This window comes from Aulonocara sp. 'chitande type north' Nkhata Bay, linkage group LG13 (genome assembly GCF_057382095.1).
Source record: "Aulonocara sp. 'chitande type north' Nkhata Bay isolate Kocher_YH1m ecotype deep benthic linkage group LG13, A_spYH_male_GT1.1, whole genome shotgun sequence".
Lineage (NCBI taxonomy): Eukaryota > Metazoa > Chordata > Actinopteri > Cichliformes > Cichlidae > Aulonocara > Aulonocara sp. 'chitande type north' Nkhata Bay.
The window spans coordinates 32,906,809-32,918,833 of NC_141356.1; the positions used below are offsets into that span (position 1 = coordinate 32,906,809).

At 43.1% G+C, this 12,025-nt stretch overlaps 1 protein-coding gene across 1 annotated transcript in view; it reads right to left on the reverse strand.

Moving 5' to 3' along the window:
• Positions 1-5,385, reverse strand: part of fbxw4 (F-box and WD repeat domain containing 4) — a 42,480-nt gene extending 37,095 nt beyond the window's left edge. The window contains exons 1-4 of the mRNA XM_086260062.1: positions 5,048-5,385; positions 2,117-2,212; positions 1,696-1,881; positions 985-1,117 (exon numbers count right to left, since the gene is read on the reverse strand). Of these exons, the coding sequence (XP_086116188.1) occupies positions 985-1,117; positions 1,696-1,881; positions 2,117-2,212; positions 5,048-5,232 (600 nt within the window). The 5' untranslated portion in view covers positions 5,233-5,385. The remainder of the gene's footprint in view (positions 1-984; positions 1,118-1,695; positions 1,882-2,116; positions 2,213-5,047) is intronic.
• Positions 5,386-12,025: the final 6,640 nt, after the last annotated feature.

Below are 12,025 nucleotides of genomic sequence, written 5' to 3' on the forward strand. Positions count from 1 at the left end.
ATCATCACAATGAATTTTAAATAAAACCTCAGATGTAGCTGAAGTGCAGAGTTTCAGCTTTGACTCAGTGGGTTGAACAAAAAGATTACATAAAAATGTGATGAACTAAAGCATGTTTAACACCGTCCCTTCATGTCAGCAGCTCATAAATAATTGGACAAATTAAATACGTGAAGATGAAATGTTCGTCTCTAATACTCGGTATAAATCCCTTTGCTGGACTGACAGCGTGAAGTCACCAGGTGCTGGTTTGCTCCTGTTTAATGCTCTGCCAGGTCTTTACTGCAGCTGCTGTCCATTATACAACTATATATAACCAAATATGTTTCAGTAAACAGATAAAAGACTTGTGTCAGTGTCCAAATATGTATGGAGCTAACTGTAACCAGCTCGGTGTATGATTGGGCAGGTTCCTGAGTTTCAGGAAGTTGTGCAAAGAGCTCCGCCGTTTAAGAAACTGCAAAGAAGCAGGTATTTATCTAAGCTATATAACGTCAGGAAAGCATCACAACTTGATGCTTAAAAATAAAAACAGACTCGGTGCTTTTCAGCTGGCCTAAGGCCGTCTGCCAGTCTGTCCATCGTCCATTTCTATTCCTCTGATGCAGCTCAGGAGCTGTGAAGACGTGAGGCACATCCTGGACATGCTGCCAGTCTACTGCAGGGCTAATACAAATAACAACCATTCAATCTCACATCTGCACTGCACTAGTTAACCTAGCAAGCCAATGCAGGCACAGGGAGAACATGCAAGCTGTACACAGAAAGGCCTCAGACTGGATCAGAACCCACGACTGCTGCTGTGCCACCCCCGGTGATTTGGCTGAATAGTGAAGGGACTGTTTGACTTGTGATTGGCTCACAGTTCAAAAGTGATTTGCAAATCATTGATATGACATTTTACACAGCATCTTAGAAGTAGGACTGTAAACACTCTGCTACTGTGCATCACATAATGAACCCGAAGCGTAGAGTCGTTCTGACCCGGGCTGTCCGGTCTCTGGAGCCGCTGATGATGAGTCCGTCTTTAGCATCCACACAGTTCACCTCCTGGTTATGACCTGAGAACTCCACTGGCACATCACTTCTCCTGCTGTGGACGACGATCTTCCCGTCACTGACACCGATAAAGAAGAGCATTAGACTTTCTTTACATTTCAGCCGTCCAAAGTAAATCTGTACTCACATAAACAGAAGCTCTGAAGTTGTTTGATCGGCTGGAACCCACAAATCACAAGTCTTGACCTCTCTTATGCTGACAGGAGCACAGTAAATGTCTTTACATCAGTGTAAACCAGCGCTTCGTTCAACCAGCCAGATGTATGGAAGCGTGACAGTAAGTCTGAGCCACGGTCTCAAGCTCTCTTTGCTCACTCATCACATCACATTTCACATGTATTCAAATTTAGCAACTGTAAAACCTTTTGAATCCGAGCTGGATGTACTCGTGTTTTTGGGTCTAGATTATTGCCCATAAAGGAGTTGCAGAGTGCGTTTTGAATGTGGACCCTTCTGAGACACTGTTTAAAGCTTATATAGACCCCGTGTAAGGAAATCAGGATCAAATACGCCAAAATAAGGCTAAGCATTAAGGCTGTATCGGATGCTGAGGTGTGCAGACGTGTCAATCTCTACAGACCTCCAAACTTCACGTTTCCTTCAGATTAGAACAACCAACAGTTTTCCTTCAGCTACCTTCCACCGCTGATCAGGAGAGAATCTGTGAGAACGAAGCGACAGACGTCACCCTTGTGGCCCGAGTAGACTTCAAACGGACTACGCTGGAGTCTCCCCGAGTCTTTGTGGATATGGTACACCTTTATGTCAGCAGCCTGAGACAGAAAAAGAGTGTCCCCGTCCAGCTGTAACCATGGTAACAGTCTGACAATGAGATACAAATAAAATGTGAGCGATTTCAACGTCACACCTGAACGTCTTTAAAGTATGCAGATAATGAGGTAAACTGGCTCTTTATCAGGCAGAGATATGATGAACAGTTCTTCTGTGAAACCGATCACAAGTTTAATCTTTGACGGCGCTGAAATCCAAACTCTCGTTGTACATCTGGACATGTGTGCATGATGTGAACTGAAATAAGGTGCAACAGGGGACTTACTTAGTTTTCCATCTCAGAGGAATTCTTCTTCTGCAGATCCCGCTGTACCAGTTTTGAGCAAACTTCACTCTGTCCTTCAGGCGTATGAGAGGATATCTGCAGGGACAGCAGCAACCGAGATGACTACACTTTGATCTGTGTGGGTTTGAATGCTGGTGGCATTATCCATGAAAACAATGCACATCTGACCCTTTCATCAATCTATACATTTTCAGATGACACGTGAACATTTTTATGAAATAAAATGTTTTGTCACAGAAAAACTGTGACGTGCAAACTGTTGTTCAGAACTTCTCAAACATCTGTCAAAGACTATGGTTACAATTTCAGTTTTATTTATATAGCACCAAATCACAGCAACAGTCACCTAAAGGCTCTTAATATTAAAATAAAGACGCTACAATAATACTGCATCAATAATCTTAGGAGCTGTTTACTGAACTTACATATAACCCCACAATACATTTGAATCAGCTTGTTGAGAGGGTCACCTGACCCTACGGCTTCAGCGAGGAATTCGATTATAAACGCTCTGTAGCGCGCCGCTGTGTTAAACGATGTCAACACCAGCGTTTCACCCACATGTGCCACTAAAAACAGACCTGCAACAGAATGAATACAAAGTCTGACAGCCCACTGACGACACCACAGCAGCAGTGATGATGACCCTGGCACAGAGTCTGCTGACACAGCGTGAAGAGGCGGAGCCGTTACCGGCACGCTGAGCTCAGCGAGCGTGAAAGAAACACCAGCGCTGTTCCTGTAACCACCACAAAACCTTTACTGGGACGACGTTAGCAGGAGTCCATCAAAGCACCTGATCAACAAGCTGTGACGGGTGCAGCTGCTCCACCCTCAGCCTGCACATGTTCCATTATACTATGCAGACAAACTGTTGACTTGGTCTGATTGTTGTTGTTGTTGATGCATGTTTACATCCAGCTTAATGAAGGCTGACGCCAGCAGGACATGATACCTGCAAACGTGGGTGAGTCTAAAGGGACGTGGGGGGACCAGACCACATTATTTCAATTCTTTTGTAACATTTCTCAGATTAAAAGTGATATAAAATATTGCATTAATAAAAATGCATTCATAATTAAAAACACAAAAACGTACGTGGGCCATTAAACCCTGAGCTGAGGGGTGTCAGCTTGGACCCTGAATTGTTATTATTATTAAATAATGTCCACACCATGATAAAGGTTCTGCTTCCAGCAGCACAAACATCTGCCTCGTATTAACGAGAGAGCCTGCCAAGAATACAGAGGGAAGACTTTTTGACTGTACTGGAGATGATTCATGTTTTCTTTTAAAAATGTCGTTTTAATCTGGCACTTACAGTCAAAGGGTTTCGTCTAGTATGCAGTTACATTTAAAAGCACCGACATTTCTACAATTGAAAGCAGTGAGCATTCACTTTAAAAGACCTGATTTTTCTCTTTTGAATATTTGTTATTGCTCATGAATAAAACTAAAGTATTTCGATTCGTTGATAGATTACAAATAGAGAGCTGCAGCCTGAGTTTACACAAATGATTTTTTCTTTCAGCTTCCTACTGCGACTCTGTCTCTATGCAAACGGTTTTGGTGATATTTTACTGCAAAGAAAATTCAGCACGGTCAGGTCTAGTTAATGTTAGCCTGAACAATTGGAGATCACTATGACGACAGTGGTTTTCATCTTAGTTGTTCATGCAGGCTGTCCTCTTTAAGAACTGTGCTTGCTCACATACAGGTGAGGGAAGAAAGTGCATCTAAAGTTCAAAAACAATGAAAGGAAGACGTCAGATCTCAATGGGAACTCAAATCATCCTGCATATGGGCTGGACAGTGTGTTAGGACTGAAAGGATGCAGCATCGTTAGTTAGAAATGAAAATCATACGGGGCTGAATACATAGACCTGCAAAAACAAAGTGAAAAAACGAGGGAGGCCGGTCCAAATTTCATTGCAGCAACTCAAGATGTGCTCTGTGCTCCCGCGTGAGGCAAGTGTAGGGAGCAATCAACAGACTGATCCAGGAACTGCCCGGTGAACCCAGGACCCAGTGTGCATCAATGGGTCCACACTGACAGACTTCTTTGGGTCGTTCTCTATAAAAGCTAGCATCTTTTGAAAAACGCAGAGCAGCTCTCTGTCACCAAACATTTACGTTTAACTCTCTTCTCCGTTATGATACTTGACCTTGTCATATAATTGGCTAATTCGATATTTGCATAAATGGCTGGTATATGCATTTTACTGCTCGGCGTACTCTCAGTGATGCACTTTATTTTGAAAAGCCAGACAATCAGAGGTCTGAAACTGCAGTTTTCTAACTGACTGGAACGATGTAAAAGCTGAACATGATAAGGGTGAAAAACACACAAAATAACTGACAGACAAGATGAGGACAACACCACGAGTCCTACTCTGGTTCCTGACTTTACAGTGCTCGCACCTTAAACTAAATACTAGGATCAGGACCTGAGGTCAGGTGTGGAACCTTTGGTTCAAACACTGCACTGCTGACTGAGAAGCAGTATCAGGGCAGCTGTCTCAGTGTTCGTGGTCACAGATGTGCAACACGTGTACGTTTAAGCCAAAGCAGGTGATGCTGCAGCCTGAATTTCACATCGCATTTTATGAAAAGCTACTTAGTCGCGTTTATCGCTGTCATTCAATCAAAAGTGCTGAAAGTGATTTAAAGTGCATCACTTTTATTTAAAGTAAAAGGAAGTCTGTTCACTGGTTTCTGTAAAATGATGCACTGGGACCACAGCGTTTACGGTTACACACAACAACATGCCACGGCCACAGGTGTGGAGTCAGCTGCTGTCAGCGTGAGACGGTGCGGCAGCAGCACGGGCCAATGGACGCTGCATGTTAGGCTAACGCTAAGCTAGAAACACCCAGCAGCTTGCTCAGAAGTGTGCGACTGTTTTCTTACATGTCCTTCCCCTCCCGAGTAATGCCCGTGTTTAAAAGAGCTTTAGCAATCTTCTTCCAAACAGCGTCCCGGTTTACAAAGCGGTAAAAGCTTCTACAAACTTGAGAGAGGCGACTGAGAGATCTGTAGTCCAAATAAGATAAGATGTAATAGAGTAGATCCTCTGGCAGCTGAGACAGCAGCATGGCGAGCCCTCGGGCACCGCTGCGCCGCTCTCGAAGCCTCTATGTCCGGTTCTGCGTGTTTACTTTGTGTATTACGCACAGCGGTAAAGTTTCATCGCTCACAGAGCAGGGGCAGAGATGAGACAGGAAGCCATTCTTGCAGTGAACCACCGCCTGATGACGACACGCAACGTGTCTGTACGTCATGACGTCACGTGTTGCTTTCCCGTTTTAGGCTCGACACGTTGTTGGCCTCCACTGCAAAAGTCAGATTTCTAATGACATCACGTTGTTCTTGAAAGAGAAAAAAAGAGGTTAAAACGCAGCAAAACAGCGCATGCGTGTGTGCACAGACAGTGTTTATTTGGGAGTTCAATGAAGGGCTTCAGTTAAAAGAAAATTACATTCGAGTGTTGTTCTACAATATTTGAAGTAAAAAACAAAATTACATTTTCGGAAATATGTATATTTTTATAAAAAATATTTAAGTTTGAGACCCCTGCTCCTTTAGCTCCTCTGCATTAACCTTGGTTTGTCCTTGTCTGAGTCACCTACCAGCCCGCCCTCCTCGACTCTGTTCTCTGTTGGACTCAGTAAATGAACCTGCTGGATACATTTCCTGCTCAAACACTCTCTCGGCAACCTCCTCCTACGAGTAACTCACTCCAGCTCGCAAGTAAGCCACGTTTTTGCCCAGCCTTTCATACTTTTCACTGCATCAATGGAATATTTCCCCCAGTTAACTCTGTGTCAATCACAGAGCTAGGAGAAAACGATACACACTAATAACCAAATTAAGAATAGCTAATTGGGGACGGGAATCGAGAACTGGTACCCAGTGGTTCAATTTCTTGGAATTTTTAGTCTGTTTGCTTATTGGTTCCACAGTCAGCTGATTTCAGTTTGTGTACTGGAGAATAGTGGTGCAGGCTCCAGCACTGAAACTGTGCTCAGAGTTGGATCACATCCCACATCGCTTAAGAAAAAATATTTAATATTAATATTATGAATAATATTAACAAGATACTTCAAGTCTGTGTGTGGCTTATTGACAGACAGCTGTTCCCTATTAAACTGAACGGATTTGATCTGTGAATGTGCGCATTGTGCCACTGTCTAAATACAGCTGATAATCCAACTACAAGCTGAATAAGTTTACTTTGAGTTTTTGTAACTTCTAACTACGTGTTCTTGTTTCTGCCTACTTGTTTTTGCTAAAAACCTAAATTAAAAACAAGCAAATGTGTTACTTTTCCTTTTCAGGATCAGCTTTTGTCCAGAAAATTTCTTGCTAAAACCAACAGTTAATTTATTTCAAACAAATCATCTTTATCTTCTAACAAATATTTACAAATTTACAATTTCAATAAATTTACAATTTGCAAAAAAATTCCATTTCCATAAAGCTACAGTTGTCAAACTATACAACTATACATCCTGGCAGGAGGTCAGTTATTCTGTCTGCAAGTCCTCTGGTTCACATGTATCAGTGGAAGTAAACTCCACGTTACCCACTGATGCGCTCGCTGCTGTACGGGTGTTACATGGTAAAAAGTTTAATGTTTAAAATACAACACCTTAAGAATGGGGTGAATGATGCTTGTGTAAATGCGTTTTGAGAACTCGTTTTTTATCATAACAGCAGACATGTGTGAGCTTCAGTCATCTTCACTGTTCATCTGCAGTTACATTAAAACACTCCTCTGTGGGAGAGTTTTGGATGGAAGCTTTAGAAACTTTGTAGTTACTTTTTTATTTCACTATGTTCAGTTTCTCACGCAGGTGAATTCAGGTCCATAAATTAGAGGCCGATACTTCTAAAGTATATGATACATAACTTCAGAGCAACACAAGGTTTGGTTTGAACGTCTTTACTGCTGTTCTCTCCTGGCCTGCAGACCCTGGGACAGTTTCGCCACTAAAACTGTCAAGGCTGTGTTATGGTCACATGACTACCAAAGCTTCATTGACCTTAGCTGTTTAGCATCAGTAGCATCAGTTTGTGCTCATTCACATTATTTTACAAGTTGCTCTTTGATCAGCTGAACTGTTTGTAATTAAAACATGCATCATAAAAATGTGTGTTCAAAGCTTTGCACTCTAAAGGATGAACCAAACACTACGCTGCCAAAAGATCATTTACGGCTGGCTTTCCAGCTGAACTATCATGGCTAAAAAAGAGAAGAGGTTGGGAGGAGGGATACATGGAGTGGAAAGGATGTATGGGGTTTGCAGTGGGGGTGTTTGAAGGGTGAGGGGGAGTCCTTTTCTTTTGATCTTTGATAGCAAAAGGGCGGAAAAGAGCGAGGGAGCTTTGCCAAAGCTGGCAAACACATTTAGCTGGTAATTGTTCAGATTATACTGACAATCTGTGTTAGAAATGCACAGACAAACAAAGGTTTACAGCTCCAGTTGGAAAAGTCAACAGGTCCTGTGTAAAGCCTGTACATAAGCAATAAAACTGCTGAGCTAGAGCGTTACTGTGATCAGCTGAGTGCGTTTCAGTTATCCACACTGGTCTAACTAACTTTTAGCAATTTAAAGCCATTTAAAACCTGCCATTTCTGAAGGAAATCCACCTTATTGCGTTTGTGCTCATTGCATAATACATATACATTACAGTATGAAACTAATCAGACTTCTTGAGTTGTCTGTAGTCACCTAATTACAGGAAATCAACATCTCACAGATGCATTTTTCAAATGAACTCATTTTTAAATTTGGACCATTACACGTTGTAATATTGTAAAACAGTTTACTCAGCAAATAGAGAGAAATCTCAGGAAACTGAGAGTGGCCTTTGGGACCGACAGCGTATCCTTGTTGAAAATAGGCTGACATGTTTAGGAAGTCTCCAGGGTGTCACTAACAGAGTCCTGAGAACTTTTTCAACGTATCTGTTTTTTATTTTTCAAATCCATTTTCCTGATTCTGTATTGGTTCACAGTTCAGACAGAGGCCTGTTTAAATATATTTATGTTACTCTGATTTGCTAAGCCATTAAAAATCAAGCTGCAGGAGGACGGGAACACACAGGTCGCCAGTGTCACAGGGCACAGAAAGACAGAAAACCCGGGCATGGTGGTTAGCACTGTGCCTCACAGAGTATGTAGCCAGCATCTGGCCAGGGCCTTTCTGTGTCAGGTATGCACACTCTCTCCACATCTGGGTGAGTACTCAAGTACTCCAGCTTCCTCCTAAAGACATGCAGTTCCTGTGGCTGAAGCATTCTCCAAATGCTTCAGCATTTAGTGAATTTTCACAATAAATAAGGGTGTCAAAAAAGAACTAGTTAAATGTTTTAAACAGAATAAAAATAGGATTTATTGCCCTACCACATTTCCAGTATCTCTAAATAGCCTTTTTAGTTGAAATTAGACTTGCAAGTTGCAACATTCTAGCCCAGAGAAAAAGGGCTGTTTCCTCACTGGGATAATCCTCGTCTTATTGAGTGTACTGGCTTGTGGCATTTGAGGCTGCTTAGAAGGACAGGATGACATTGCATGATCACCCCTGCTATTTTACAGCCTACATAGGGGAGATCGAGGCAGGGGTTAAACTGGTGCTCACACAAATTAAGAAAGTAGCTCTGTTTGTTTATTTAGGGTCATGGATGATGATCCATCCATCCATCCATTTTCTTCCACTTATCCAGTGCTGGATGGCGGGGGCAGCAGCCTAACTAGAGAAGACCAGACCTCCCTCTCCCCAGCCACCTCCTTCAGCCTGTTTAGGGGAACACCAAATGTTCCCAGGCCAGCAGAGAGATATAATCTCTCCAGCGTGTCCTGGGTCTGCCCCGGGGACTCCTCCCGGTCCGACATGCCTGGAACACCTCAGCCAGGAGGCGCCCGGGAGGCATCCAAGTCAGATGCCCGAGCCACCTCAGCTGGCTCCTTTCGCTGTGGAGGAGCAGCGACTCTACTCCCATCACTCACCAACAAGACCCCGAGATACTCAAACTCCTCCACTCCAGGGCAGGAATTCCTCCCTGACCCGGAGTGGGCACTCCACCCTTTTCTGGTGGAGGACCATGGCCTCAGATTTGGAGGTGCTGATTTTCATTCCTGCTGCTTCACACTCGGCTGCGAACTGCTCCAGTGTGAGCTGGAGGCCATTGCCCGATGAAGCCAACAGAACCACATCATCTGCAACAAGCATGATGGGTGATGATGTCTCCATAAATCTTACCTGACGATATTACCCTATTTTTATGCATTAGTACTGCTTCACATTCAGTTTTCAATTCAGTTCAATTTTCTTTACATAGCACCAAATCACAACAATCAGATAACTCCCATAGGGCAACTATTTGGTGACAGTGGGAAGGAAAAACTCCCTTTTAACAGGACAAAACCTGCACCAGAACCAGGCTCAGAGAGGGGCGGGGCCATCTGCTGTGACCGGGTGGAGGTGAGGGGAGGATAAAAAGGATAAAAGACACACTGTGGAAGAGAGCCAGAGGTTATAACTAATGATTAAATGCTGAGTGGTGCATAAACACAGTGAGTGAATAAGGAACATAGTAGACTGCTGCAGCATAACTAAGGGAGGACTCAGGGTCACCTGGTCCTGCTCTGACTATAGCTTTGTAGGAAAAGGTCCGTTTTAAGCCCAGTGTTAAAAGTAGAGAGAGTGTCTGTCTCCTACTCTACTCTTAAATATCACGGGAACCACAAGTAAACCAGCAGAGAGCGAAGTACTTGACTTTATAAGTACTTGAAGACGTGACAGGTCATTGACACTGAATATATTGTTTTTTGCAAACTTAACTTTGATGGGGTGGTTAAAATATACATGTGGGGTTTTTTAGCGGGGAGATCTAGTAATCTCTGTTAATATTTTTCCTGACTTTTCTCACCTGAAGTAGGTGTTTTAGTGAACAGGATACAGAAAAACATAAAGTGAGTGGGAAAGACAAAGAGCAGCAAAGAGCCTGGGGTCAGATTCAAAGCTGGGCCAGTGCACCTGTCCTTTGGTAACGGGGTCACCTGCTCAGCCCTGCAGACCCCAGGCAAACTTACAACTTTTATATTAAAGAGGATCGCATCCTCTTTCAAGCAGGCCACACCACCAGAGGAAACATCTGATTTGAAACATGAAATTAATTCACGTGGATTTTTAACCATTTAAGAAATCAGCTGATTCATAGAAATGAACTGGCAGTTTTTGTATTTCTATATATTTTATTTTATCTTATTTTATTCCTGTCAGCCTGCCTCTGTCAGCTGTGGCTACACCTGTAGCTGCCTCCACCAGTGTGTGAGTGTGAGAGTGGATGAACAGTGGAATTATAAAGCGCTGTATAAATGCAATCCATTATTATTATTATTATTATTTCATTTTTTGCTAGTGACAGGACAACAGTTTTTTTAAGTATTTTTTTTGTCAACAGGTGAAGTGACAAAGTAAACAAGATGTTATTGATATCTGAGGGCAGCCCTTTACTTTTCCCTCTTAGCTGTCACCAATCTCATAATATTCTCAGGCATTAAATGGAAACTGGACTGGACAAATCATATTTACCCACATTCTTACATATCAGTGCACAATTTAGAGTAACCAATAACCTAACATATAGTACATCTTTCGGAGGAAGCTGAAGTGCACAACCTGTTTTTCCCAGATGGTCTTACCTTCAGGGCGATCTCTTTATTACGCATTGTTGCTCCTCGTCTTCTGTCCTCCTGCTTACCCTCCAACAGTAACTGTCTTCTTGAAAATAAAGTAGTGCTCAACTTGTAATTACAAACCAGTGTTTTGAATGTGTGTGTTGGTTAGTTGATGGAGTTCACAAAAAACCTGCTTCCTGCTTCATCCTCAGATGCCACACATTCCCGGCCCTTCGTTCGTGCAACTCCGGAAGATATGGAGACGCAGCCTGCTCCAGCTGTCAGCCCGGGCCCCACAGAAGTGACGGGATTATGTTCTGTAAAGATTATAGTTACTTGGGAAAAGCGGGACATTTCATTGCAGCCTAACTGGTGTGGCCAAAAGAACCTGCTGCCTGCCAGGAACGATGCAGAGACTGGTCAGTGGCTCATCACAAGCAGTGTTTCTTGGCTCACTCTCTGCGCTGTCATCTGTTGTTGTCATGATTCTTTTCTCCTGCAAACTCGGGTCGATTTGGGGGCGGAGCAGAATCTCCTCAGCACACAACTAAACATTCCTGCACAGACACACCCCATTCCCATCGCAGCCTCAGCTCTGAACAGACACATCCTCGTTACAATTACCTATCAGACTGTGCCAGCCATTAACAGTATGTGACTTCATATCTCCTCAGCTCCACTTGGTTACATGTGGCTCAATTCAGTTCAATTTTATTTATGTAGCGCCAAATCACAGCAACAGTTCCCTCAAGGGAGTTAAGTTAAAGACTCCGCAATAGACATAAAAAACCATAGATCAAACATTAATTGGGCTTGTTAACATGTAATTTTCTGTTATATTGCAAGAGTACTGTTGCCCGCGGTGAGCTGTTGTTATTGTGTGTGAGTGGTAAAACATGTAAAGCGCTTGGAGTGAGACTACGACGTCGTGTCTTTTGAGTTTACATTGGTAGCAGAGGATGGTTTCCAATTATAAAGTACCACCAAAGCTTGATGAAGCCAGGCCATACGAGTGCTGGAAGAATGAAGTTAATATCTGGAGACGAGTTACGGAGCTGGATAAAAGAAGCCGGCACTCGCGGTGTCGCTGGGGCTCGAGCGGAGAGCCAGAGAAACGGCCATGGAGATCCCAGCGGGAGATCTGAACAAAGATGGCGGTATGGAAACACTACTGGATGCGGTGTTTCAGAGCGAAGAGAAAG